Source organism: Hemicordylus capensis, chromosome 2 (genome assembly GCF_027244095.1).
Source record: "Hemicordylus capensis ecotype Gifberg chromosome 2, rHemCap1.1.pri, whole genome shotgun sequence".
Taxonomy (NCBI): Eukaryota; Metazoa; Chordata; class Lepidosauria; order Squamata; family Cordylidae; genus Hemicordylus; species Hemicordylus capensis.
The window spans coordinates 367,834,823-367,862,484 of record NC_069658.1 but is presented as its reverse complement, the minus strand read 5'-3'; the positions used below and the strand labels follow the sequence as shown (position 1 = coordinate 367,862,484).

Below are 27,662 nucleotides of genomic sequence, written 5' to 3'. Positions count from 1 at the left end.
TAAAATAAAATAAAATAAAAGCACAACACATGCTTCACAGTTCTCACTTAGACCTTCTGGGTTGCAAAACAACTTGAACATAAGTGCATTTATCAATGAAAGAAAGAATGGATAAATAAATATTTGTTCCAGAAGTTTTTGTAATTTTCTGACATGAAACAAGCCACCTATAGGCCTTAGATAGTTTTTGTTTTTAAAGCCAGCACATTTTTCAGTCTGTTTTAAATTAAATATTCAGAGACTTCTCAGTCTCACCCCACCACCCATATCAAAGCCCTATGGCAAGCAGATCCCTATATACGGGGGTAACCACAAAAAGGAATTCACAGCCTACCTTGCAAAAGCTGTGCTGGATGGTCTGGTCTGCTGCAGGGAGGGTCTGCTGCAGGGAGCTCTGCCAGCCTCCTTCCTGGCTTGCTGGGGCCTGCCGAGTTCAGGCTTCAGGGAGGCCTACTTGGAGGCCTCTCTGGAAGCCCCGCCCACCCACCGATCAGCTGAGAGGCCGGGAGAGAAGAGCTCTGCAGTTTGCAGGCTGCTCCCATCCTAGGCCTCCTCGCGGATCCTAGGCCGGAGCTGGAGGCAGGTGGCTGAGGGGCCCTGGGGCTGGGCAGGTGGGCAATGGGGTGGGGGTGGCAGGAACTGGCGTGGCATCCCCACTTCAGTGGCACCTAGGGCACGTGCCCTGCCTGCCCCCCCCCCCCAGTTCCGCCTATGGGAGGACACTCTCTTGCATCCAGAAACAAAATAATATCAAATTAACTCAGGGATTATTTTAGATTATTAGGAAGGTAGTAATTGAGTTCTTTTCAGTGTGTGCCCAGAAAAAGCACTACAACAAAGATACTCTATCAGATGTTTACTTTACCCCATCTGTTATTGTGGGTCAACTGATTTACTGCTTGCTTTCACTGATACCAGAGAGAGAACCCTCTCTCCCCCCCCCATCTCTCTCTCTCTCTCTCTCTCTCTCATTCTGTGCAATGGTCTCTGATAGAGAAGGGGATTGCTTTATTTCCATCTGTCTCTTGCACCTGTCAACTCTGTTGCTTATGTGCTCTCATTTAATGTGCTGCCTTTGTACCTACATATACCTCCAAACATGGGTCAAAACAAATGAACAGAAAGAGGAGAAGTCAAGCTTCAGAAGTGGAGGAAGTAGTGTTTCCAAAGGGCAGAGAGAAGACAGTTAAAAAACCAGGCACTTGAATTGCCCCAGTGGGTGAAACCTAGCTAGATGTTTAATCAGGAAGAAACCATGCATAGATAGGTATATATTTTTTTAAAGCAGCAGTGACCAGCCTAAAAGCTCAAACGTTGTTACAGCAGCACTCTGGATCTTCAGGCCTAGAACTCCTTCTGGAGTAACAAGAGTCAAACAGGGATTTTTGGCACCATATTATCAGAGAGTAGTAGAACCGTTAGCCACTCTCAGACTACCGTGAGAATCCATATCTGTGTGAAATCAAATGTGCACAAAGTCGAGAGATGAACAGCGAAGTTATACCAGTCATTTACAGGCACTGCCTTCTGCTTCCCTGTACAGAGAAGGGTCTGGGGAATGAGCAGAATGTACCACATATGGCACCCAGACTATTGCCAACCACTAGTGACACAGGCTGGATGATAGTCTACAGAAACCGACCCTCTTACTGCCTTGGCTGGAACCCCCAAGGCACTGGAGGAGAGCATAAATGAACATTTTCCTTTTGGCTGCCACTAGAGCAAAGCAAGAGGAGGCCAAGAGGATAAAAATGAAATATAGATATTAGCAACTGTCATGGGAACAACTGACATGCTGTGCCTCTGAGTCACGGAAGAAGATGAAAGGAGAGAAGAACTACACATGAGGATACAAATGGGGAAGGGGACACAAACTAAATGAACTGGGTGGAAAGTTGTGCTTGTGAAAAATATATTGTCAAAAAGAATGGATGGTAAATCAAAGTTAGAATGCATGTTCATATGAAAGTATATTTTGATATTTAAAATCTTCATCTCTGAAAAGTGTGAGTTGAATGAGGAGGCATCATCTGTTTTATACCCACTTGCAATACTTCTTTCACTTCACACTGCTTAACATTTCTCTTGTTTTGGACTTCCATCTGGACTTCAAGGTGTAGGCCTATACCCCTGGCAAGGATTTGTGTTTGGAAGAATATAGATATAAATAGATATAGATATGAGAACTTCAGAAAAATCCACTGAATATTATGGGCAGCATAACAAATGAATGGAGAAGAATTTTAGCAGATAGGGAAAGGGACCCTGGGTCTAATGGATGAATACAGACTGATATTTTAAGTGTGGTGGAATACATATTAATTGGTCTGAACACAAGTTGCTCCCCAACATGTCCATAAATAGGTGATAAAACTGACCTTTGGTAAATTAAAGGCCATAATGTTATTAAGAAAATTTAAGGTATGTAAGAAGTAACCACTTCTCTATCCAAACCTAGTAGAGGTCACTATTGTTCTGTGGGGTGAAGGTCTTTCCTGCTACTATAGCCCATCTTTTAAGGGCCAGGGTATCAGACCTGATGATCTGTCTATCTATCTATCTATCTATCTATCTACTGTCCTATCCATCCCAAAGCTCTGGGCAGTGTACAACCAAAAACAAGAACAAACAAAACCATTTAAAACAATAAGCTTAAAACAATGCAAAAACAAATTTAAAAACAGATTAAAACAATTTTATTTATTTATTTATTTATTTATTTAACGTATTTTAGTACCACCCAAAACTTACATCTCTGGGTGGTTTACAACGAAAAATGACAACAGAAAAGTCAAAACGCCAGTTAAAACAAATAAATGACAACAGAGAAATTAAAATATTGGTTAAATAAATGGCAGCAAAAAGTTAAAACATTACAACAATTTAATGCTTTAAATTAAAAAACATGTAAGAACAATTTAAAAACCTTGGAAGGCCAGGCCAAACAAATAGGTTTTCAGGGTTCTCTTAAAGGCCAAAAATGAGCCCAAACCATAAATTTCTGCTAGGAGTGCATTCCACAGCCCAGGAGCAGCTGCAGAGAAGAACCGGTTCCAAGTCGCCACCAGACATACTGGTGGTAACCGGAGACAGAGCAGTGCAGCCGTTTTAAAACAGCTAAATATGGTCTCTCCAGGTTAAATATGGTCTCTCCAAGTTATCCCAGAGACCAGTCTGGCTGCTGCATTTTGAACTAAGTGAAGTTTCTGAACTGCATACAAAGGCAACCCCATGTAGAGTGCATTGCAATAGTCAAGCCTAGAGGATACCATCACCCCTGTTTTGAGATCATTGCCTTCAAGGAATGGACACAGTAGCCGAATCAGCTAAAGTTGATGGAAAATGCTCCTGGCCATAGCCTCCACCTCAGATACCAGGATGAGGCCTGGATCCAAGAGCACTCCCCAAGCTGCATACCTTTTCTTTCTGGGGAATGTAACCCCATCCAGTATAGGAAGATCTAACTCATCTCTTTGTAGGGACATCAGAGTATTCTCTGATCTACATAGGAACATAGGAAGCTGCCATATACTGAGTCAAACCATAGGTCCATCTAGCTCAGTATTGTCTACACAGACTGGCAGAGGCAGTGACTTCTTTCCACACCCACTAAGGTGTATTGAGAGAGTCTGAATCTCTTCATCACCACCCAAGCACTACAACCCTGAGCATGTGAACTGACCCTTAATCAAGGGGAGGTTCCCTATGACCCTGAAGGGCATCTCCAGGAAAACCTCTTCACTCAGTGATGCCTGAGGTAAGGATGCCTGTAAGCTCTCTTATTTGCAGTGACCCTCCTGTTGTGACTATATTTGCAAACATCTAACTAGCCTGGGTACCCTAACTGAAACAGTGCAGAGTAAGCAAAATTACTCTTCCCTCTGCCCTGAGCCAAGCTGAACTGAGGGGCAAAATTATTTTATCCAGCCCCTCAACAGCAACTAGTCACAACTGTACCTCACCCCCATGCAGAGAAGCCTCACTTTTCTACCAGTGCCAGCAGCAAAGTAACCGGTGGTTTCAAGCGCTATATCCATCCACATTAATAGGCCACGGAGCCCTAGAGAGTGTGTTTGGTTGTTTTACCTTGATGGCTTTATTCTCATCCCATTTTAGGTTTGACATGGGGGAAGAGCTTGGGGAGAGGAGGCTACACCAAGCAGGTTATCTTTTTTGCTTGCATTATCATTTTTGGGGCCAACTTGTTGAGTTCCAGGATAGAGACTGGGGTCGGAAATTATTTGGCCAAAATTGAAGGAAGAGAATTGGGTGCCAGGATGAGGAGTAACTTTAGATTCTGTTGCAATGATGGCCTGGAACTCTAAATGGTGGCCGATTCATTACAAAGGAGGATGTGGAGGGGTCCAGGGGCTTGTGGTGTTTGGATAGGGCCTGTAAGAAGATTAATAAAGTAGAGCACTGTATAGTATTGCTGGGGAGGTTTTCTGTTCCTTGTTCAGAGATTGTTCATTTTTTGCTTCAATTTTATAAAGGGGATGGAATTCACCTGCCAGATCCTCCAGTGGCTGGCTCCTCTCATTGGCTGGAGGAGTCACGGGCAGCATACCCAGAGTCTGGGGAGAGGGGACCCCCTGAGCCTGCACACAGACCCAGAAGAGGGAAGATCGCTCTTACCCTGATCCTTTGAGATATAGATGAAGGGCAGTTCTATATGCTTATACCAATGTTTCAGAATTCAGCAAATATGTATGAAAACCACTTTCACTACACTTAAAAAGTTAGAAGATAAAACAATGGGTAAGCTGTGGAAGATATGCATTGATGTGTGGCATGTGTTGGGTTAGCAGATCTGGAAATTATTGATCTTGTTTTCTTAGTGGCTTTGAAGTAGAAGAAATTGAAATGTGGTTAGTCCATTATGCTGCACTCAAGCATTACTGTGTGAGATGTGTCTGAATTGAATTGTAGTTTTAAAAGCAGCATTATTTTAGAAGCAGCATTATTTTGAAGATTCAGTCATCAGTAATTAAATCCAGCAAACCTCACTAGGGAAGGAATGTCAAAGAAAAGGAGGTGTTTTCTAGTATAGACACTGCTGACAAGAAACTCAGTGAGATAATTAATCACATCAAGCATAGCTGAAGAGCTGAACAGAACCCAGAAGTGACATGTTTTCTGTCTATTGGTAGTACAACTAGGTAACATAGGACAAAGATGAAGGTAGAGGACAAAGGGATAAAGGAATGGCAGAGATGGGTGTGTACCAGCAGGGAAGCTTAAAGTGAAAGCTAGAAGCATTAAATGTGTGAATCGTGCTATGCAGTGCTCCAAAAAGATAACTTTATGTAGAGGAGAAGAAGCAATGTCATCACTGGCAGAAGAGGTGAGACTGTGAGGCTATTCACACGATCTTGCAGGCAGGTGGTTGGGAAGTGGGGGAAGGGTCCAGTGTGGATCCAGTGTGGAAGATGGGACGATGCAATCCCAGCCTCTGGATATCCCAAATGCACTACACAATGAGCCAGTGTACTGGGGGATATCTCCATGAAACGGGCGTTCTAGGCACCTATCTCTATGTATGCTCAGGCTGAGTGCAGCCCAAGCATGCACACGACCCTGTACCTGGGGTAAAGTGCACACTCACACCTTTTACCCAGGTATAAGCCCTGGTACAAAACCTGGGCTTGCAAGGAAGACAGCACCAGGATTGGGCTCGATCCCAGCACTGCACATAAGCAGCCCTACGCGGGGCTTCTCTAACCTGGGTAGGTCTGCTCATGTGCATAGCCTTTGTGTGTTCTGAGTAGGGGTGTGCACAGACTGATTTTTGCAGTTTGGACCAAATTCAGACTGAATCATGGGTCCATGAATTGGTTCTGTTGAACTGACCAAGCCAGGCCAGTCCATCCAACCAAACCAGCTTGAATTGGTTTTGTAGTTCAAGGGGCTATGCTTGTAAAGGGGAACCTGGTGAGGTTTCCCCTTTACAAGCAAATGGGAATCCTGGCTTGAACAGGCCAGCAGGGCGAGAGTGGCCAGGGTGGCCAGCGGGGTGAAAGGGCACCTGTAACAGTAGATGTTAGGTGGTTACCGGTTCAGCAGCCACTGCCACCAATCCTCTCGGTGGCACAGATTCAGTCTGCAGCACTCCCCCCAGCAGCCTGCCCATGCAGTGGCATAGTTCCAGAAGTGATCTAGTCTCAGAATGTGGTCACTTTGTGGTCATGCAAATGGCCTCTGCACATGCACTGAGGCCAGATCAGTACTGGAACCGTGCCATGCTTCCAGAACCATGCGCTGGATCTGCACCCAGGGAGGGGGCTTTGAAGAGTGGCAGCAATAGCTGCTGAACTACTTACACCTACTTTTAAAGGTGCCTTCTCGCCCTGCTGGTTGCCCTGTAGAAGCCTTTTCAAGCCAGTATTCCCCTTTGCTTGTAAAGGGGAATCTTCAACACATTCCCCTTTACAAACATAGCCCCTCGAACTGCCGAACCGGTCCACTGCAAACCAGGCCAGATTCAGTTCTATTTTAGACCAGACCACCTTTCCTGAAGGTCAGTCCAATTCATGATCAAACTTTCATGGTGGACCAGTTTGCAATCAAATTGTTCGTGCATATCCCTGGTTCTGAGCATAAAAAGCAAAATGGCTTGATGGAAGAATGTGTGCATCCCAAACGGAATAGGAAAGATAACTGGGGAAATGAAAGGACAGTGCGTGAAAGAAGGGATTCTTACATGTACAGTATGAGGACTTCAATATGAAGTGGAAAAGGATGAGGGGCTGAAATGTAGTTGCTCCTCCATTTCAAACCTAAAATGGGATGTGAACAAAGCCAACAAGATAAAACGACGACACAGCTCTTTAGGTCTTCAATAACTGCAGCAGTAACTGAAAGCCAAGTCTTTCTAATCCATACATTATAAAGCAAAGAATGCTGGGAAAGTGGTAGTGATAGGCCTGGTCAGTTGTTATAGAGTGTTTAAGATAAGCAAGTAAAACAATGCAGAAGGGTTAGGCAACCTAGCTCTCCTGTTGTTTTTGAACTACAACTCCCATCATCAAATTGTGGTAGGGAATGATGGGATCTGCGGTGGACCAAGGTTGGAGTGGGTCTGCAGACAAAATTTTAAAATGGGCCCCTCGCTGCCTTCCTCTCCTTCTCCTGGCCCCATGCCTCTGCCAACTATTCCAACTACAGTTACAAGGTGTAAATAACAGCAGGACCAACTAATACAACAGTATCAATGAGAATCTTAATAATTGCACATATCCCAACTATCACATCTCACTACCACCCATATGCTATGATCTCCCACACCACCATCCAGAACTTAATGCAGAGTATTTTGCATTCTGATCCTATACAACAGTAAATTCCCCCAGGCTAAGAGGGGCTCCCCCCCCCACAAGTAAGCACGCAGAGGATTGCAGCCCAGAGGTTGTTTTCCCTGCATCCATTGACACCACTCAATTGCTTCCAATCTCCTATAATTTTTTTAAAGTAGCTTTGGAGGATGTTGCACTTATTTTTAATGGTGAGAACAGCAGCGCTCTCATGTTTATCATGTGAACAGCACTGAGTTCCTGGGAGAATGAAATCATTGTTGACACCACATCCTAAGTGACATGACAGTTTTGCAGCACACAGAGGAGAGGTTCACAGGCAGGTCTGTCAGACAATACCTAACCGAAAGTAAAGAAGATGCAAGCAATTGTTGGCAGGGAGGCATTATCCCCTTTAACACAAGACAGTGCCAAACTGAAGTCAGGGATGAGGCAAACATTTATATCCAAGATGCTGAACGAACACCCAAAGCTTGCGGCTAGGACTTTAGTATTGCTTAATCGGTGTACTGAAAGACACAGAGAAGAGCAGACCCTTTTAAAGGGTTGGAAACCACTGATCAGCAAGAGCAGGCGGTGGGGGAAAGATAAAGAACCATTCATGTGACAAACTGCTGAAGTAGCCAACAGTTCTGTGGTTAGAGAGGGAGGTGCATTCTAAATTGGTGGTGGTGGTGGGGGGTTGTTCCTGCATTTCAGCTTGGGCTCTCTGTCCCTCCTCTGCAACTGCTCCCTGAGCAATTCCCTGTCCTTCCTTTGCAACTGTTCCTGATTTAGAACGAACACACACACAGGGTGGGGTGTTCTAAATCGGGATTTTTCCTGCATTTGTGCTTGGGCTCTGTCCCCCCTTTGCAACTGGTCCCTGAGAGCCAAGAAGCACTGGGGGTGGCGGACATGATTTAGAACACACACACACACACACACACACACACACACACACACACACACGGAGGGGTGTTTTAAATCGGTGGGTTTCCTGCTTCCTGAGGGAGCAGTTGCAAAGGAGGGGGGGACAGAGAGCCCAAGCAGAAATTCAGAGGAAACCCATGATTTAAAACAGAGAGAGGGGGGGGAGAATACACAGCAACAATAGGAGGAGGGGAAGAGAGCAAAGTGGTGGAAGTAATGGCAGACAGCAGACCCTACCACAGCGTTCGTCGGGGGCAGGCTGTTGCTACTCTATGGTGCTGCCTCTCCCACTCCCACTCCTCCTTGTCACTTCTCCATCGTTCAAGTCAGCGCCGCTACCTAGCTCCCTGCCTAACTGCAGCTGCTGTATTCGTCTCTTGCTGCTCACCGTACTCGGCAGGAGGCAGGCTGGTGGCTGCTGACCCATCCCGCCCCCACCCGGGCAGAAGAGAGAGGGGCGCCGGCACAGCTTTGCCTTTTGAAGGAAAGGGAAATTGCCCCCCCCCCCCGCTCTCCGGGCTGCGGCGCTGAGGTGATGCTGGCCATTGTGCGGCCCACGGCTGCTACAATCATCATGGCGGGCAGGCGCCATGAGGTGAGTGCATGCACTGCCTGCGCCATGGGAGACTGGCCAGGCTTGGGGGGCCCTTTGAGGCAGCTGGGCCAGGAGGCAGTTGTCTCCCCTTGCCTAATGTACAGTACACCCCTGGATGGGAGTTGTAGTACAACTCAGTACAGCTCTGAAAACGAAAATTGGGGTTTTGGGGGAGCTTCATTTTGGGCCCCTGTCCAAATGGCGGCGGGGGGGGGGGGGCAGGCTCAGATTCAGCTGCAAATGAAATGCTGAAATGCACACCCCTAGTTCCAAATTCCCTTCCTGGCATCTCCAAGGTAGGGCTGAGAGAAATTCCTGTCTACAACCTTGGAGAAACCACTGCCAGTCAATGTAGAAAATACTGAGCTAGGTGGACCAATGCTCTGACTCAGTATATGGCAGTTTCCTATGTCCCTATCGTTTCAGCTACATAAAAACAAGACTGACCCTAGCAGTGCATACCTGTTTGGGAGTAAGCTGCATTGAGCACAGTGGGATACCCCCCCCCCCCCGAATAAATGCATGCAAGATTGGGGTTGTAAATACTTTTAAGGCCTCACTAATGCCTTGGAGGAATTATCTTTATTTGTTATGTGTCAGAGAGAATGCTTTTATGAATGCGTGCTAACAAGTCATTTATCTTTTTAAAGATAATTTCACGTTACTGACTCTTGCTCTTTTCAGAAGCATTGATTCCTAGCCAGCAACATTACTAACAATTTCAGTTTAGAAACCATAATTTTCAGCCTATCTTTTCTTACCTAGGTCTATTCATTTGTCTTTTAAAATTTAATTTCATGGTTTACACACATTCTTAAGTGTAATCCATTCAGCTTCATTGTTCACTTTTGTTTCTATTGTGTGCCATCTTCAAGTGTCAGTGCAGAGCACATTTGCTTCCCTTAAATTATAGTAAGTAAATTTATTGTTTACACTGGTCATAACATAACATAAAATATCAAATATAGCACAAGCATAACAGAAAAAGACTCTTAATAAAATAATATAAAAAATAATGACCTAAAATACCCATCTGCAGTTACATCAAGAAATGTAGCATATAGAGTAAGACTAGACCTAAAACTACAATTTAGAAGAAGACTTAGTAGATATAAATCTCTTTCTAAGTTTAAAAGACAATAATACAAAAGTAGCAACTTGGTAGCTAACATATGGAATCGCATCCTCAAGAAGGTAGTTTTAACATTCCACATCAAAGCCCTGAAATTTATTAATAATCCTGCTTCTGCATTTTTTGCTTATCAAACCATAAGCGGGGCAGTGTAGTACATAATGGATAATGTCCTCCACTTGCCTGGAAGGGGCAGAGATGCTGTTTCACAGAGAGTTTGTGAAATCTATCTTGAAGACTATTCTTCAAGTTATTCTTAAAAGTATGGATGCAGAATGGACTGATGAAAGATCTGTGTGTACACACTGTATGCTCTCCGAATCTATATTCTTATTGGTTGACATAAATCACTCTGTGTGTTTGTGTGTGTGTGCGTGTGTAACAGTATGGCTTTTTAATTGTGTCATTGCTGCATGGCTCTTCCATGCAACCTGATTACACTGACATACACGTGAACATTATGACAAGCACAGAATAAAATGATATGTTGTCAACTTTTGTTGCTAAATAACTTTGAACTGCTAAACTTTGCTGAGATTTTATTTGGGCAAAAATGCCTGAAGGAAAACAGCTTCAAAACCTTTTGTTGGTTCATTGACATATCAAATGACATTGAGAGAAAGGGAAAATCTCCAGAAGAAAACAATCAATTCAATTTTCCTGCAACTAGGCTTTCTCAGTGCATGTATATCATAAATGCTGCCCACCTCTAGACATAGAATTACAAGCCTTTATAACCTGAACTATAAAAGTAATGACTTGTCACTCAGGTAAGATTTGCTCAAAGATGACTGACTTAGAGGTTCAGCAATTTAGAGCAAAACTTTATTCTTCACATTTTACCCTTTCTGCCTCCAAAATTTTGCTCAGTGCTTTGTTTCCAGAGCAATTTAGAATTAACTATGCCGTCTTCCTCACACTAAAGGCCTGCATTTTCCACTTACAGAAAAGCACAGGCCTTTATATAGGAAACTTTGACTTCTCAGTAGTTCTTGAAAAGGAAGACTCATCGCAAACAATAATTACAATATTTTAATTCTTTAATGCAGCTTTAATTACCATACTTGCCAAGCTGCTGTTAGCAATCAATGCTCTTAAATATTTAAATGGTTTTTGTGAGTGTACTATTTTGGTTTTGGCTGCTAGTTTGAAAAGTTGGGAGCTTCCCTTGTGCATTCAGCTTTATCTATATTGATCTTGAGTTCAGCTTTTCTTCCTACATCTTTTTACTCCCATAAAATCTCCTCTTTTCTTTGGTACCATATATTCTGTGTATCGCATGATAGCTACCTTATTGGTGTACAGAAATTCAATCATTTAATTTCACTCTGTTTCAAAAACCTGCCAGTGATTGTGCCTGTGGTGGCTGGTGCAGGCGCAGCCAGGGGAGCAGCAGGAGGCACCTCTAAGCATAAATTAGTAGGTGCTGAGGGCCACCTAATGGCGCAGCGGGGAAATGTCTTGTTTATCAAGCCAGAGGTTGCCGGCTCGAATCCCTGCTGGTATGTTTCCCAGACTATAGGAAACACCTATATCGGGCAGCAGCAATATAGGAGGATGCTGAAAGGCATCATCTCATACTGCATGGGAGATGGCAATGATAAACCCCTCCCACTCTACCAAAGACAACCACAGAACTCTGTGGTCGCCAGGGGTCAACATCGACTCGACGGCATACTTTACTTTACCTCCCATACCACTGCACCTGAAAGCTCTTACCAGCAGTGGCATGCTGCCCAGCACCCACTGCGTTCGAAGATGACCCACTACTCAACTGGCCTCTGCACATGTGTGGAGGCCATTTGCTGGTGTCATGGCTCAGACTTCTGACAGCCCACATCCACGTACAGCCAGGCATGGCCTAACCCAGCTTTTAACCCTGGCACCGGGGCAATGTGGTTCTTGGCACTGTGCATTGAGAAATGCTGGGAGTCTTCCTCCTCTGGCTCTGCTGCTCTCCACAGCACCACTCAGGTGCCATGGCAGGTGGCAGAGCCTGGATGGGGATCATGTGCAGGGAGGCAGGCAAGAGCTTCCTCCCCACAAGCCCTCCACCCCACCAGCAAGAATGGTCATGTGCACAACCTTAATATAAATAAAAAAAAAACTAAATTATTTGATTACATTGCATAGATATTCTCATATGCTCTTTAAGTTTGAACTGAATATATATATTTAAATATTATTTCAGACCTTTCTTATAACGTTGAACAATCAGCAGTTGTAATTCAGAAGTGAAATCCCTGTAACATCAAGTGGGTATCAAAGCTTGACTTATTGTTAAACAATCCCTTGACACCATTGTGTCCTTAAATCTGAAAAATTCTTTTAAAATTATTCCTCTTGTTTCCAAATTTTATGTTCTGCAGGTTGTGAAGTTGACATATGGGAACCATACTGCCATGTATAAGTAAACACTCATGAATGAGCCCTTGACAAAGACTTAAGTTATGTGTACACCATTTAATTTTTTTTCACCCTTTCTCCAAACAGTTTGAAAATGAAATCATTTTAAAATTGGACCATGAAGTGGAAGGAGGCCGTGGAGATGAGCAGTACCTCCAGTTGTTTGAATCAATGTAAGTGCAACCATGGGAAATGTCCTTAACTATGTCCCCATTTTCAAGGCAAAACATGATGAAGCTGACATGATGAGGAAAATTACTCAAGTAGTTCCATTGAAATTAAAAGGACAAGTTAAACATAATTTGACTTTTCATTTTAATTTCAATAGGAGGACTTTCAATAATTTCCCTCAACATGTCAGCATTATATTTTAAAGTTGAAATTTTTTTTTGAAGTATAAACATGTTTAAAAATGAAAATAGGTTGCTCTCACATGGGACACATGAGACAGGGGTTCTCATTCAGATTGCTGACCAGGTTCACACCCACTTAGCTTCAATAATGCTAGGGCATCTGGTGCTCTCAGATTATTCACTGGATCTACATATGACATCAACTTCAGAAACATAGGCCTTGGTAACTTCCTAGCCAACATTCTTCCTAGCCACCATTGTGGCTGTAGCAGCCATGTTATTTGCTCCATTATTGGGCTGGGACGAGACAGTGCAGGAAAGGTGGAATGCAGGGGTGGACCCACAATTGTGCAAACGGGTTCAAAGAATCCAGGCCACCAATTGAAAAGGCCACCGGAAGCCCCCTTGCACATGATGTCACGTGCACAGGGGCATGGCTCAGGCTCAGAGAGCCCAAGCGAGTTCTTTCTCTATCCATTTCAGGTAATGCTTGCTACCTGACAGCCTTTATTTCCCTTTCTCTTCCTCCAGCGAGAGAGAGGAAGGAAAATAAAGGCTGTCAGAAGCAAATGCTGCCTGAAATGGGTGGGGGAGAGCTCGCTCAGGCTCTCCAGAGCCTGGGCATGGGCGGGGGAGAGCTCACTTGGGGCTCTTCAGAGCCTGAGCCAATGCATGTGACATCAGACGCACAGGGTGTTACTAGAGGGGCCGCCAGGTGGGGCTACACTATAAAACATTTCATTCAAATTCAGACTATTCCAGATGTAACTTCCTCAGTGACAGTAGGCACAAACCAAGAAGCCAAACAGGAAGTGGACGATAGAACTAGCAGCCGTTACCAAGGAAGACTAGAGCGAATTCATTGCTTTTTGTGTTATAATTGCTGTCCATTCCCCAGTGCTAATCTTGCTAGTATAACAGCAACCACTACAGAGATTAGGACAGTTGCTGTTTGGTCCACAGGGGTCTGACATACCAGCATGACAACATATCATCATGCCAGTCACCTACAAAAGCATTAAAACAGCTGGAGAGAGCTGATATTAGGAAGCATTCAAAGCACATCAACAATTTCTTCTGGCAGAGGAATTTTGCATCTGAAGTTGGGCTCTGTATACATTTAAATGGTGGTAAATTGGAGAACATTGAACATTTTGCAATGGTGGTACATTGGAGAACATTTTACAATGTTGGGGTATGATACATTCCCTGTCTTCATGATTACAAAGGAGTGTTCTGAGAACATGCCCATCATGATGTCTTCTGCAGAAATCTTGGTGCTCTCCCGGGGAATACCTTTATTATGTGGATTCTGTTCATCTGTATGGCAACTCTATATGCAACTCAAATACTAATAACTAGCCAACCCGCACAGAGCATCTGTGAGCTCTTTGAGGCTGGCTGTTCCCTTCTCCCTCCTGCCCCACTCTCCCTCCCTCCTTCCCACCCCACACTCTTGCCTCTCTTCCCCTCCCTCCCACCCCACTCTCGCTTATCCTCCCTCTCCCTCCCTTCCACTCCAGTCTCTCTTGCCCTCCCTCCCCCTCCCACCCCACCCTCCTGCCCCAGTCTCTCCTGCTCTCTCTCCCCTCCCCTGCTCCTCTCTCCTGCCCTTCCCCTCCCCCTGCCCCACTCCCTCTTGCCCTTCCCTCCCCTGCCCCACTCCCTCTTGCCCTCCCCTCCCCCTCCCCCTGCCCCACTCCCCCTTGCCCTCCCCTTCCCCTCCCCCTTGCCCCACTCCCTCTTGCCCTCCCCTCCCCCTCCCCCTCCCCTCCCTCCTGCCCCACTCCCTCTTGCCCTCCCTTCCCCCTCCCCCTGCCCCACTCCCTCTTGCCCTCCCCTCCCCCTCCCTCTTGCCCTCCCTCTCCCCCCTCCTTCTTGCCCTCCCCCTGCATTTTTAAAAGTTCTACTTACCGGGCCACCGCCACTCGTCCTCCCAGGCAGCAAACAGGAAAGTCCCGCCGCCCGGTTCCCTCCCACCCGAGTCTCCCACGGGCTCCTCCTGGCCTCAGCGGCCAGTCCCAGCACCACCTGGCCGAGAGCCGCCTCCGTGGCCTGTCCCACTGGTGGATCGAGTGCCACCTTTGCGGCCGTGCCTGCCACGCCAAGTGCCGCCTCCGCGGCCTGCTGTGCCCGCTGCCGCCACTTGCCAATCTTTGCAGCTGTCTGCAGGCCAGCCATCTCTCCCCCACCCCCACCTTCTGCCCCGGTATCAGGGCCCGCCGCCCGGCCACCCGCCATCTCATTGCCTTGGCCCTCGGCTGGGCCCACCACTACCACCCATCACCAGGCCAGGCCAGGCCCGCCAGCGGCCCTGGCTCGCAGCCGGCCAATTCTCCTCCTCCTGGGTGTGCCAGCCAATCAGGTGCTTCCGCAGCCCAGCCAATCAGCTGGGCTGCCGGGACACATTTCCCCTGGTATACCCAGGAAAAATATATAGAGAGAGATGTGCATAATAAACAATCTATATATTTAATTCTCCTAGACGTGCCTCAGCCTTTGTGGGGATGCGTCCCGGCAACCCAGCTGATTGGCTGGGCAGCGAAGTGGAGGGACGCACCTGATTGGCTGAGGCGCGTCTCAGTGGTGGAGGACAGAGGCGGCGGCGGGCCTTGCCTGGCCATGGAGGCCAGGGCGGCGGCGGGCCTGGCCCAGCCGGGGAGGCCGGCGGTGGCGGGCCGTGGAGGCCGGCATTGACGGGGGCCCTGGCCCGGCCACGGAGGCCGGCAGTGGCGGGGGCCCCGGCCCGAATGCGGAGGCCGGCAGCGGCCCGGCCAGAGACTGGGGCGGGGGAGAGAGGTAGCCGGCCCCAAAAAACATGCAGATGCTCTGTGCGGGGGTCGGTTTGTGCATATTTATTTGGCAAAAGCAGTCTTCATGTGTTTTCTAATTCTTAAAGTTGCAATATGCACCATTTTGTCAAGAAACATTATGGTGACCATAAGAGAGTGAACGCATCTGTCCATCTGTCTATAGATATTTTATTTATCATATTTTTATACTGCCTGATACGTACATCTCTAGGTGTATACAAAATTTAAAACAATATGAAAAAGTAAAAACAGATTAAAAATCCTCAAATCACAATCAAAACAATCCAATAAAACAAGTTGTTAAAACAAATTATTAAAATTAATTCCAGTTAAAAGCCTGCAAGAACAGGTGCATCTTTAGGGTCTTTCTGAAAGTAAACAGAGAAAGAGATGTTCTTATTTCAACAGGTAGCATATTCCAAAGCCCCAGGGCAGCCACAGAGAAAGCCCAGTCCCAAGCCACCACCAAACGAACCCATGGCAACCATAGCCGTACCTCTCCAGAAGATTGTAGTAGGCGGCAGGGTTCATGATAAAGAAGGTGCTCTCTTTAATACCCCGGTCCCAAACCATTAAGGAATTTATAGGTAATAGCCAGCAATTTGTATTTCACCCAGAAACATATTGGCGGCCAGTACAATTTTTTAAAAAATCGGTGTTATGTGGTCCCTTCGGGTTGTCCCAGAGATATATGAAGTCTATGGAAGCAGTTCACACAGGAAGTTGAGTAGTTAGGCCAAAGGGTGGTGAAGTTCTAGTTTCCTGAACAACAGAGCCATTTACATGCACCGACAGGAGATATATATATTTTAAAAAATAAACAATAACATACACACCTTAGGCTAAAGGATGCTTTTAAGGGGGAAAATAAATGCAAGCAGTGTATATCAAGAATCCAATTTTTAAAATGGGATTATAGAAGATGAAGATTTCTGACAGTAGTTCTTTTCAGAGGCAGGAATTTTGGGCAAGAGGTTAAATGTGCCTGTGGAAATGTATCAGATGGGAACATATCAAATTATGATGATTTGCACTTTTAAAATTATAGAGATTATAGAGGAAAATGCCGCAGAAAGTATTGCAGTATTTCACCCTGACACTTGTCAGTGCTGCTCAACTGAATTGTTACATGACTTGATGGGGTCTAATGAAATTCACCATGTTATAGATTCTCATCTATATATTTTTATGTGAAACTGGGAATAGCCAGAGTGAATGACTGGGGACATAACCCCTCTTTTTCCTGAAATATCCCAGAAACATTGTGCCACTTGAAACAAGCATCTCACATGATGCAGATAATAAGCTGTCTGTTTGTAAAGGCAATGGAATATCATTGGAACATAGATTTAATTACAGTTTGTATTCTGCTTACTTAGACTTGTATCTTGCCTTATCCCAGAGGGCATAACAGGTTAGATAGGAAAGAATTCCAGTACAAAGCCCTCACTTTTGGCCTTTTCCTTCTATGTGGATAGGACAGGGGATGTTAGGAAGTTAGAGGCTCTCTCTGTTGGATTCCATGGCAAGACTCAGGGGCAGAAGATGTCTTTCAGCACCCTCGCACGGTGGCTCTGGGATACTTTTCCTGGCAAACAAGAAGCTATAGAAGGGGCCCCTCAAGGCATTACATTCATTATGAGGGGCAGTTATTTTGGCTACTCTTTGCTCTCCATTGGATGAGATTTGCCAGGAGGTGGCAAGTGTATTGGTCCACACCTTAACTAAACATTGCGAAGTGGATGTGTTTGTCTTGGTTGATGCTGTATTTGGATGAAGAGTTCTACAGCACATTGCATTTCAGGGGGGCCTTGCAATCATGTAACACACTGCTATGTTATATCATGAAGGATACTAAATACTTCTTGCTACTTCAGAGAAAATGGAATTTTAAACTTACTGTAAAGTCCTGTTCTTAGGAAGGTTAGGAGGTCACGGTCCCACCCTGGTTTGTTTGTTTGTTTGTTTGTTTGCTATAATTAGAGTTTCTTGGGGATACACTCTCCTTTCTTTATGCTCTGTATGCTTTCTTGATGGCTTCAGTTGTCTGACAGTTGTTGGTTTTGGTGGGGGAAGGGGCTGTCACTAGTTTTGCAGGGAATTTTCTTTTCCAGTTCCAGTCTGGGGGATTGTAGAGCCCCTCCTAGAGATTCTGCCTACTGGTCTGAGAGGGAGGTGTATCCTGAGGGATACTTAATGCCCTCCTACTTTCCTCAAGAACAGGAATTTACAGTAACTAAAAATGCTGATTTCCCCCCATAAGGAATTAAAATTGTATTCCCATTAAAACATAATGTAGTCATATCTAATGAAAACATAAAATATTGCATTTTTCCAAAGCATGCCAATAAATTACAGGATATCTTTGCATATGTAAAGGATACCAATACATTAGAAAATAGCTTTGCATATAAATGGAAAACTGCTAATGAAGCCCAGGGAAATCAAGAATAGTACATAATGCAACAAAGCAACAATTCAAGAGAGACAGGATAATTGCATTTAAGATTGTAGAATGTAACTGAACATTTGCTAACTTCTTGACATTTTTTTCCAGTGCAATATCCCTCATAGTTTCCATAATTCATAAGAATTAAAACCTTTAGTGGAACTGGTTAGTTACTACTGTAATTACTTAAAAGCTAAATCAGAATGTAAGAAGCCAGAATGGGTTTGTAGGAGATGGCCCTAAGATATTGCAAAAAGAAGGTTCTTCAGACCCACTTTTTCAGAGGACAAGAATTGCATGTCTCACATTTAAAAATCCAAAACCATGAAGAAAATTATCATACAACACTATAGTGTCATATGTTCACTGTTGCAGGACATGTGGACAGATTTTTAAAGTAATTGGTCTTGCTGTGTCACAGAGAGACTAGCCTCTTTTTGATCTTCTTCCATAGAAGAGACTAGTACATTTTCTGGTTGATATGGTTGTGGATAATAAGGGAGGAAAAGCAGGTAGGGATGCAGGCCTGGTTTAAAATACAGCCCCATCACCAGATTTTCCTCCTCATTTTTCATATTGAACTCACCTGTGGTTGTGCTTGGGCTTGTGCATGCCTATGGTTAAGTAGAAGAGGAGCTATTTGAATTGGAAATACATATAGAAGAAGTGTAATGATTCTCATGACTCATCCCGATAGGTTTTTTAAAATGCTGGGATTGAGGGATTCACTACAATCGCACGGCCGCTTACATGCACCTCTGGTTCACATATTTTTTTATTTAACATATTTTTATACTGCCCCAAACTTGCTTTTCTTGTGAGGTTCTTTCATAGGTTTTTGTTAAAACAGAAGGTACTACTCTGCTTGTATTAGAATTATTGGTGACTGAGCTGAACAATAACAACTTATTTTCTGCTCAACTGCGATTTGGGCTGTGAATTTACAACTCATAGCTCATCCTCTTAACCATTTTGTGGTTCTGCTGGTGTGGTATCCTCTAACCAAAGAGATCCAGGTAGGATGCATTAAGGAAAACATGCATGCAGGCCACCACAACTGGCTCCAGTGTGATGATCAGGCAGCAAGGAAGTACACATACAATCTAGCACCTGAACTGTCCCTAGAGAGAGAGAGAGAGAGGTCAGGTTCTTCCATGATACACATACATCCACCAGACAGTGACCTGGATCTTGTGGAGCCAGGCTTTAACTTAGATTAGCAGTGAGGCTTGGGGGCCCCCTGTGTGGAAATGCCACTGGGATGGGGGCTCTTTGTGTGTGGGGAGTGTAGTTTTTGTAGGCAGGACATAATGGCTTCTCGCCTTCCACGTCAGCAAATCATGGAGATGCAGTGGCAGCAGCAACCTCTTTCTTCTCCCACCTTCTGAAGGCATTTCTGTTGCCGCTGCATCCCCCCCCCCACACACACACATTTTTCAACTGCGAGGCGAAAGAGCTGCCACCAAAGAACTAAGTCTCAGCTCCTTTCCATTGACAATGGGAAAGAGGAGAATGTTGTGAGAGCAGAAGTTCTTCCTCCTCTCCTTGGGTAGGAGAAGAGCAAGACACGGCCTGTTGATATGGCAGGTGTTAGGTCAATCACTCAAACAGTGGGTGATTCCACAGTGTAAAGACCAAATGAAGCTCACTGGTTTATGAAACCAGGGCCAGTTATAGCCCAAAATGTGCCCTGAGGCAAAATACCAGCCACTCCTTCTTCCTGAGGAGGGAAATTCTGTTGGATCCCAAAAGGATCCATTGTCTTTGTTTGCTTTGCTTGAGAAAAACACAACAGCATGAATGGTCAAGAATAACGTCTATGTAAATGGTTGGAACAGATATGCAAGGACGATATTGGTCCAATCGGAAGGACCCAGTAAACCAATCAGTAATTTTAATGAGTGCCATCTCCTGAGTTCCTATTGCCCACTTAGCTCTTTTGTGATGGGGAAGGCAGTAGCATTCACAGTGCCTTATCTGCTTTCCTGCTGAGGTGATTTGCATTATCTTGTTTGAGACAACTGCAGAAGAGGGGGAAGTTAAGGGTCAATCTATGGACAGAGAGACCTTGAAAGTGGAATTAACTTGGAAGCTAACTCCGGGTCTGCTTAGACATTCCCAACAGAGGGAAAGGTGCAAGTCTAATCCCCTTTCCATCCGCTTGGTAGCTGGTAAACCTGGGGGCAGTCATCTCACTGACTGCTAAGTGACCTTTCACCATATGCCAACAAACAGGGAGCCCACGATTCCATGAGGCTCTTGAGCATGTTAAGAGTAGGAGCTACAAGCCAGAAATACAAGCCTGAGGCTTCTGGGAGACCACATAACGGCAGTGCTGGCAACAGGGGCATCTTCTCCTCCACTCCCTCCGCCACTGGCAGCTTTCCCTCCCCACCCCTGGCAGCACTTTCTCTCCCCGCTGGGCTCCCTCCCTCCCTCCCCACCTGCCCGCCTCCTCTGCCAGGGCGTGCCACCAGCCACCACCATTATTTCTCCCCACCACCGCCTCCCGCCTTCTCCTCCCACCACCGCCCACCTCATCGCCACCACCATTTTTTCGCGCCGCCACCTTCTGCCTCCTTCTCCCGGACGGCGGTCTCCCCCTCTGGGCCCGCCATTGATCGTGGCTGCAGCGGGGGCGTAGCTTGCCACATCCCCATGCATCCCCTCTACAGGAATTAATTATATTCTACAGGAAATTATATAGAAGGCAGGCCAGAAAATCCCAGTCTCTGCTAGTAGGTAGAGGTGTAGGGGTGTGTGTGTGTGTGTGTGTGTGTGTGTGTGTGTGTGTGTGTGTGTGTGTGTAAAATTCAATGAGGTTCCAGGCAACAGAGGTAAGAATATAATTTTTATATAAATATTTCCCAGATGCCCAAACTACAGACTTATTCCAAATATTTGTTATAATTCATATCCCAGCTCTCTTTCTCACTTAGCCAGTTGCCAACGGGAATTTATGTCAATTTTTCTTCTATAACCTGCTGATTCTTATGGTTGTCTTTATTTTCAGACTGACTGAGTGTTCCTCAACATACCCTCCGATTGCAAAGTCAGTTGAAACATTTGTAAGCCTAGTAAAAGGCCTTTTGGAAAAGCTACTGGATTACCGTGCTATGATGAATGATGAGAGCAAGGACAATCGTATGAGCTGTACTGTTAATTTATTGGTAAGCTAAGAGCTTGCATGAAGAAGTCCTTTAGACAGGACCTCAAGAAATCCATACATGAGCATGATGGGAAAATGTTTTGTAGTTGGGAGCAATCCGTTCTGTCTAAAATCACTGAATTTGTTTTACTTTGCTCTGAAGGTGGCTAGTACTAGTAACTGAGAGAAAACCAAAGCTATCCTGCATCTATTATCATAGAGCTGGAAGGGGAGAAATGAGCTTATCTAATGCAAATTTTACAATGCAGTGCTGTTTCTACCCCGTTTCCCCAGGACTTAGTGCATTGTGCCCCAGTTCCTCCTCCCAGTCTGCTATCCTGTGCTGCTCTTTCTCCTGTCCCACTTGATCTATCCCTCTACATTGACCCCCACCACTCAATCTGGCCCCCATGCTGATCTCCTTCCCCCAACTCGGCTGATCTCTGGCTGTTATACTAATCTTGCCAATTTCCCTCTGCCCCTGATAATCATTCCATCCTTATTTTGTGGTTGTGGCTGCCATTGCTGCCACTATTCCTCCACTTCCCACTCATTCTGTTCTCTACCATTTAAAAACCCAGGAAGTGGAAAACAGGGTGGAAATAAGAGTGTGGAGGACCCCACACTTCCTTCACTCTGTTCCTCCATTCTTGCCTTGCAGGAAGCAGATGAGCAGAAGGAGGAAGAGTGGCACAGCAGTGGCAGCAGTGACACTACTACTGCTGTCATGTAGGGGCAGCCACCCACCTGCTAAGGATGAGTCATGGAGCCAGAGATGGTGGACTAGCAGAAGTGGCCAGTCCATCACCTCCACCTCATGAGTAGGCAAACCCTGCTGCAAGGGATGTGGCCATTTTGATCCAAACAAGTCACAACCTGTTTCTATTCTTGGAGTATATTTTATAGTTTGTTAATTTGCCCGGTAATAGTTTTATTGTTGGTATATGAAAATATGTTCAGCCAAAATAGGAAACCGCAGGCCCTGCACCTCTGGTTTCCTAATCTGAATGTCCGAATTCAGGGAAATGGAGTTTGCGAGGGAAATGACCCATGGTTTCCTTTGCCAAACTCCACTCTGAACCTTCAATCAGAGTGGTGTTTTGCCACCACGAACTCAAGTTCTGTGGTGCCAACACTACATTTGAATGTGGGCACTGCAGTTTGGGCTCGATGGGACCAGAGTTGCTTTGATTGGGTTTTTTTAAAAAATTGGTTGATTGCCTTCAGTTCTTTAACTGAATCATGGTGTGGAGTTGTATTTAAGAACAAGACTCAGCCACCTTTGTATAGCACTGAGGATGATGTCTTACATCAAAATGTTTGCTATTTTTGCTACATCTGTGTTTTTAAGTTTTTAATTAAACTTTTAAATGTTTTTTTGACTTTTAATCTTTTAACTTTCAATTGCGCATTACAGAAGGTCATTGAAAAAAGCTTTGAGTGTGGAAATGCGCATTTTATCGCCCTTATTCCACCTGATTATATTTTATTCATTTTCTTTCCTTAGAATTTCTACAAGGAGATTAACCGTGAAGAGATGTATATAAGGTATAGTAATTGTTCTGCTGAGTTTGTTGTTGGAGACAGCAGTATTACTTTTCTTCACACAGTCATCAAGATGTTATATAGATTTGTAGTAAATATCTGATAGCACACCATTTATTTCAAGTTTGTAATATTTCAAGGCCAGCTAACAATATAATATAAACAATATAAAAATATTGTTTGAGCCTTCTACAAACTTGACTACATTATACATATTCATTAACTTCCATTTCTCCCCTAACGTTTAGTTTGCGGGAACCAATCATATTCCAGGCTTCCTGTATTTTTTAAAAAGATTATATAATTGGAGATTAAATTCACAGTAAAGTGGATGATGCATTTCAACTTGGCAGATGAAGTCCATCTTGAGTGCTTTGCATATGACAGATGCTGCAAATAAAGAATTGTTCTATAGGATGTGCTGCAACTGCAGTGCCTTACAATATGTAGCACTTCATTTGGAATTATATACTGTAAGAAGTCAAAAAGCTCTCTGCAGAAATAGCTTTTTATCCAATGCATAATTCTATATACCATTCAGATATGAATATATGTGGAGACATTGTTAAGCCATTAAAATTATTTGTATAATGCCATATACAGAGGTCAGCATACTGACCAACCTGTCACGTCCAAGTCTGATTTTTCTGTTTTTAAATTATAGACAACTATGGAGGCCAACCAGCAAATTTCAAACTAGTACATTAAAACAGGCAGGCTTGTCAAGATGGATTGTACTTAGAGTGTGAACCTGGAGAGGTACAGAGCTTGCAATTTAGCTTTGCTTTCAGTTTTAATGTTCAATCTCTCTTGGAACAATAAAAACTCAAAACAAAGATTGGTTCAACAAAGTATTTCTGCTGCACTCCAAATCTGTATTCCTTTTAAAACTGTAAACTCAACATGTTATATCTGTCTCTTAGTGAAAGCCATATATCTTTTTTTATGAGCAAATATTTCTTCCTTTGTATGATATGTATATCTGGCAAAACTTTTGTTTCTCTTTATTTATGTAATGTCAGCTGCAATTACCACACACACATGCACACATCTTTAGTTGCTACAGGAAAGCATCAGAAAAATGTTCAAAAAAAGCTTTTTTTCTCCCAGTCTAGAACATGTCTGGTTAGGAGTGGGAAAATACAGGATTTATCATTTCTGTCGTTTTTTTTCCTGTGAGGTAGCAAAAGTCCATGTAAACTGATACTCTTCTATACTCTTATGTTTTCATCTGTATTTTGATGTCAAAATTGCTGATCTTGACATTTATAAAATACTAGTATTTTCAAGCCCGTTATGATAACGGGCGCTAGCTTTCTATCCCGTCTTTTCTGTCTCTCTCTCTCTCTTTCTGTCTCTTTTCCCCCCCCCCTTGTCCCCTCTCTCTTTTTGTTTTTTGTTTTGTTGTTGTCTCTGTTTTTGTTCTTCCTTATTTTGCTTTTACTTTTTTTTGGGGGGGGGGTGGATGAATAACGGCCAAAATGGCCCATGAGAAGGTGGCCGCCCCCGCCTATCGCCCTCCCGCGCACCCAGCTGCCGGAGCCCACCTTACCCGCTCCAGCCCGAAGGAGAAGAGAGGAACTCGGGAACAGAGCTACTCTCTGTGTTAAGCTGCTGCCCACACTGTCGCAATGGACGCAATAGGCGTCTTTGCGTCCATAGTGGCAGTTTGAGCAGTGACTTAGCACAGAGAGGAGCTCTGCTCGTGAGCTCCTCTCTTTTCCCTCGGGCTGGAGCGGGTAAGGTGGTCTTCGACAGCTGGGAGGGCGATAGGCGGGGGCGGCAACCTTCTCATGGGCCATTTTGGCCCTTAATCTTTTTTTGGGGGGAGCGGGGAAGGTGATTTTGGGCAGCTGGGAGGGCGGGTGAGCAGGCGGCGGCGGCTGTGAGCGGGTGGGGGCCTCGTTGGCGGCTTCACCGCCACCTCGCCCAGCTTCATTTTGGGCAGCTGGGAGGCCGGGTGAGCAGGCGGGGGCGACGGCTGTGAGCGGGCGGGGGCCTCGTTGGCGGCTTCGCCGCCACCTCGCCCAGCTTCCCTGTCCCCCGTCTTGGTCTTCCCCCGTCGCCATTGCCCTCGCCTTTTTCAGGGCGGCCGCTTCTGGTTGCCTCGGCCTCCTCTTGCCGTGCCTCAGCTCATGGCCGAGGCGGCGGCTCCGCCGCCGCCTTGGCCACTTTCCCCCGCCGCCACACACCGGCTAATGGCCGCCCGTGGCTGTGGGACACTGGTGTCTGAGGTCCTGTGTCCCTTGGGCTCTTCTGGGCCTGCGCTTTGCGCAGGCCCAGAACAACCCAGGGAGGCAGGGACGCAGATCCCCAACGTTCCAAAGCCACGGCCACTCACTTAGCCTTTTATTATATAGGATTCTTCATAATAACGAAGGGCTTGGCAGAAAAAGCTTGATACAGAAAAGTTTAACATTTTAAAGTCCTATTGATTCAAATGGCAGATAATTACATCTTAACACGAATGCCTTTATTTGTGCATTTGTTTATTTATTTCTTTGTTTGTTTAATGTATTTGTATATGGTCCAAAATGCAAGTCTCTGGGTGGTTTACAATAAAACAATACTACAACAAATAAAAAAGTTAAAACGTTACAATAATTTAAGGTTTAAAACAATGTTAAAACTATTAATATGATGAATATTTATATACCGCTTTTGTTGGAAATCCTGCTTATCATTGCAATGATGAAACTCCAGTTTTTCTGTAACTCAGTGAAGTCTTGCTTTTGTACTGTCTTCTTCACTTCCTTCACCCATTAACAGATATCTGTATAAACTTCGGGATCTGCATTTAGACTCTGAGAATTATACTGAGGCGGCATATACCCTTCTGTTGCATGCCTGGCTTCTGAAGGTAAGCTGCCTATTCTCATTTGGACCTGGCAGTAGTAGAGTATGCAAGAAAAGCAGGAACTAGTGGCTGACATCTTGACTTAATTTACTTAGTGTTTTATTTTACATTGTATCTGTTGTGTTGATGTTGTGAGCTGCCCTGAAAAGTAGTGTACTGCAAGGGCAGGGTAATAATGATAATGATAATTGATAATGATAATAATTAATAAATAATAAATACTTAATGAATTCCCATTAAGAAACTAACTTGTCATGTCAGGATGTCAGCCAGTATGTCCTAATAAACAGGGTGGTTATGGGAAAGTAGAGTGCTGTGGCAATGGGAAAGGACCAGTGGTTAACAGGTTTGTATCACCTAGCTCTGAATCAGGAAAGGAGTCAAGGCCTTGCTTTGATGGTTTGTGATGAAGCTGAATTTGTAACTTCTGTGCTTGAATTACCTTGTTCCTTAAAATTTAGGACAAATAGCTTGCAGAGCACATCATCACTATTTTACTGACTCTCCCCTGCCCCATTGTATAACATTTGCTGTTAAAATAATGGATTTCATGTTTTCACAGCCGGAGGTCAAGGAAGTAGGAACAAGGTGGTGTTAACACAGAATCTTTAGGAGCTTAGTAGGGCAGGGCTGATGGTGGTGGTAGTGAGGACAACGATTTTACAGAATCGTTGCTTTTGGCTTCCTTGCTTTTGTCTGGTCTTGCGGAACATGCAGCCTAATAAGCCATCACGGACTGATGTTTCAGATCCATATAAAACTGCTGACATTTTGAAATTTGTCTCAGGGACTAATTACATGTTCTGCACAAATGCACATATTACCTCCTCAATGTTGTTTTGTAATAGAAAAACAGCTTCTGTGGGAATGTTTGCAAGTAGAGAAGTGGTGGGGGTACTGAACTTTCCCTGCCTCCTATCTGCTCTGTCCAAATTGTTGTCCTAAGTGGGTTTTCCCTTTGTGGGGTTTAAGATGTGTGTTTGATTCAGAGAATAGATAGATAGAGTTTAAAGACCAAGAGATAGAAGTTAATGCTGAAATGGGGAAGGAATTAGTCTTGTAAAATCCCATGCTCTTCTATTCTCAGTGTTCATCAGATTTATTTATTTATTTATTTATTTTATTCGATTTCTATACCACCCTTCCAAAAATGGCTCAGGGCGGTTTACACAGAGAAATAATAATTAAATAAGATGGCTCCCTGTCCCCAAAGGGCTCACAATCTAAAAAGAAACATAAGACAGACACCAGCAACAGTCACTGGAGGTACTGTGCTGGGGGTGGATAGGGCCAGTTTCTCTCCCCCTGCTAAATAAAGAGAATCACCACATTAAAAGGTGCCTCTTTGCCCAGTTAGCAGGGATATATGAAGATAACTTACTGAGCAACGAGGCATCTTTTTGAAGTGATTCTCATATGTTCAGCAAGGAGAGAGCAACTGTCCCTATCCAACCTCCAGTGGTTGTTGCTGGTGTCTACCTTGTGTTTCTTTTTAGACTGTGAGTCCTTTTGGAACAGGGAAGCATCTCAGCTCAGAGTCAGACAGACTCAGAGAGGCAGAGGCAGAGCATCAGCAGAAGGCAGCGGGGGAGGTCTGTGCCCTCAGCTCCCCAGACAATCGCCAGGGGGTGTGTGGTGGCGGCATCCCATGGTGGCAGCTCATGTTCTTAGAACATGTCCACTCAGTGATGGTTCTGCCCCCTGCATCAGATGCAAGTGTACATGGTGGGTTGTTTTTTTAAAGATGGATAAGGATCAAGTGCCATAGTTCATATATTTTAATAGGAAAAGTAGCCCCCCTCCAAAGCATGTATGATTTCTTCATGTCAGCCCACAATGTATGTATTTTTTATTCATTTCATTGTAGCAGATCTCTGAGCACAGGCTGGCATTACATCGATTGTACCACTCCAGATCCAAACCAAAATGTTGTTCTGTCTATATATGCTGATACATTGCACCATTTTGTCTTTTTAGTGGTCTGATGAACAGTGCACACCTCAAGTCATGCAAACCGAATTTCAGAGTTCACAAACACATCGGCAGCTGAAAGAGCATTTGTATGCAATGATAATAGAATACTTCGACAAGGGAAAGGTCTGTTTTCCTATTTATTTTGGATTTCTGCTGAGTAGCTTTATG

The 27,662-nt window shown here is 44.6% G+C and overlaps 1 protein-coding gene across 4 annotated transcripts in view; it reads left to right on the top strand.

The window, feature by feature from the left end:
* Positions 1-27,662, top strand: part of DOCK2 (dedicator of cytokinesis 2) — a 422,720-nt gene that overhangs the window by 352,096 nt on the left and 42,962 nt on the right. For all 4 annotated transcript variants that reach the window (XM_053294951.1, XM_053294952.1, XM_053294953.1 and 1 more), the window contains 5 exons: positions 12,443-12,528; positions 20,984-21,140; positions 22,626-22,666; positions 25,433-25,523; positions 27,498-27,617. In XM_053294951.1, coding sequence (XP_053150926.1) covers positions 12,443-12,528; positions 20,984-21,140; positions 22,626-22,666; positions 25,433-25,523; positions 27,498-27,617 — 495 coding nt within the window. The remainder of the gene's footprint in view (positions 1-12,442; positions 12,529-20,983; positions 21,141-22,625; positions 22,667-25,432; positions 25,524-27,497; positions 27,618-27,662) is intronic.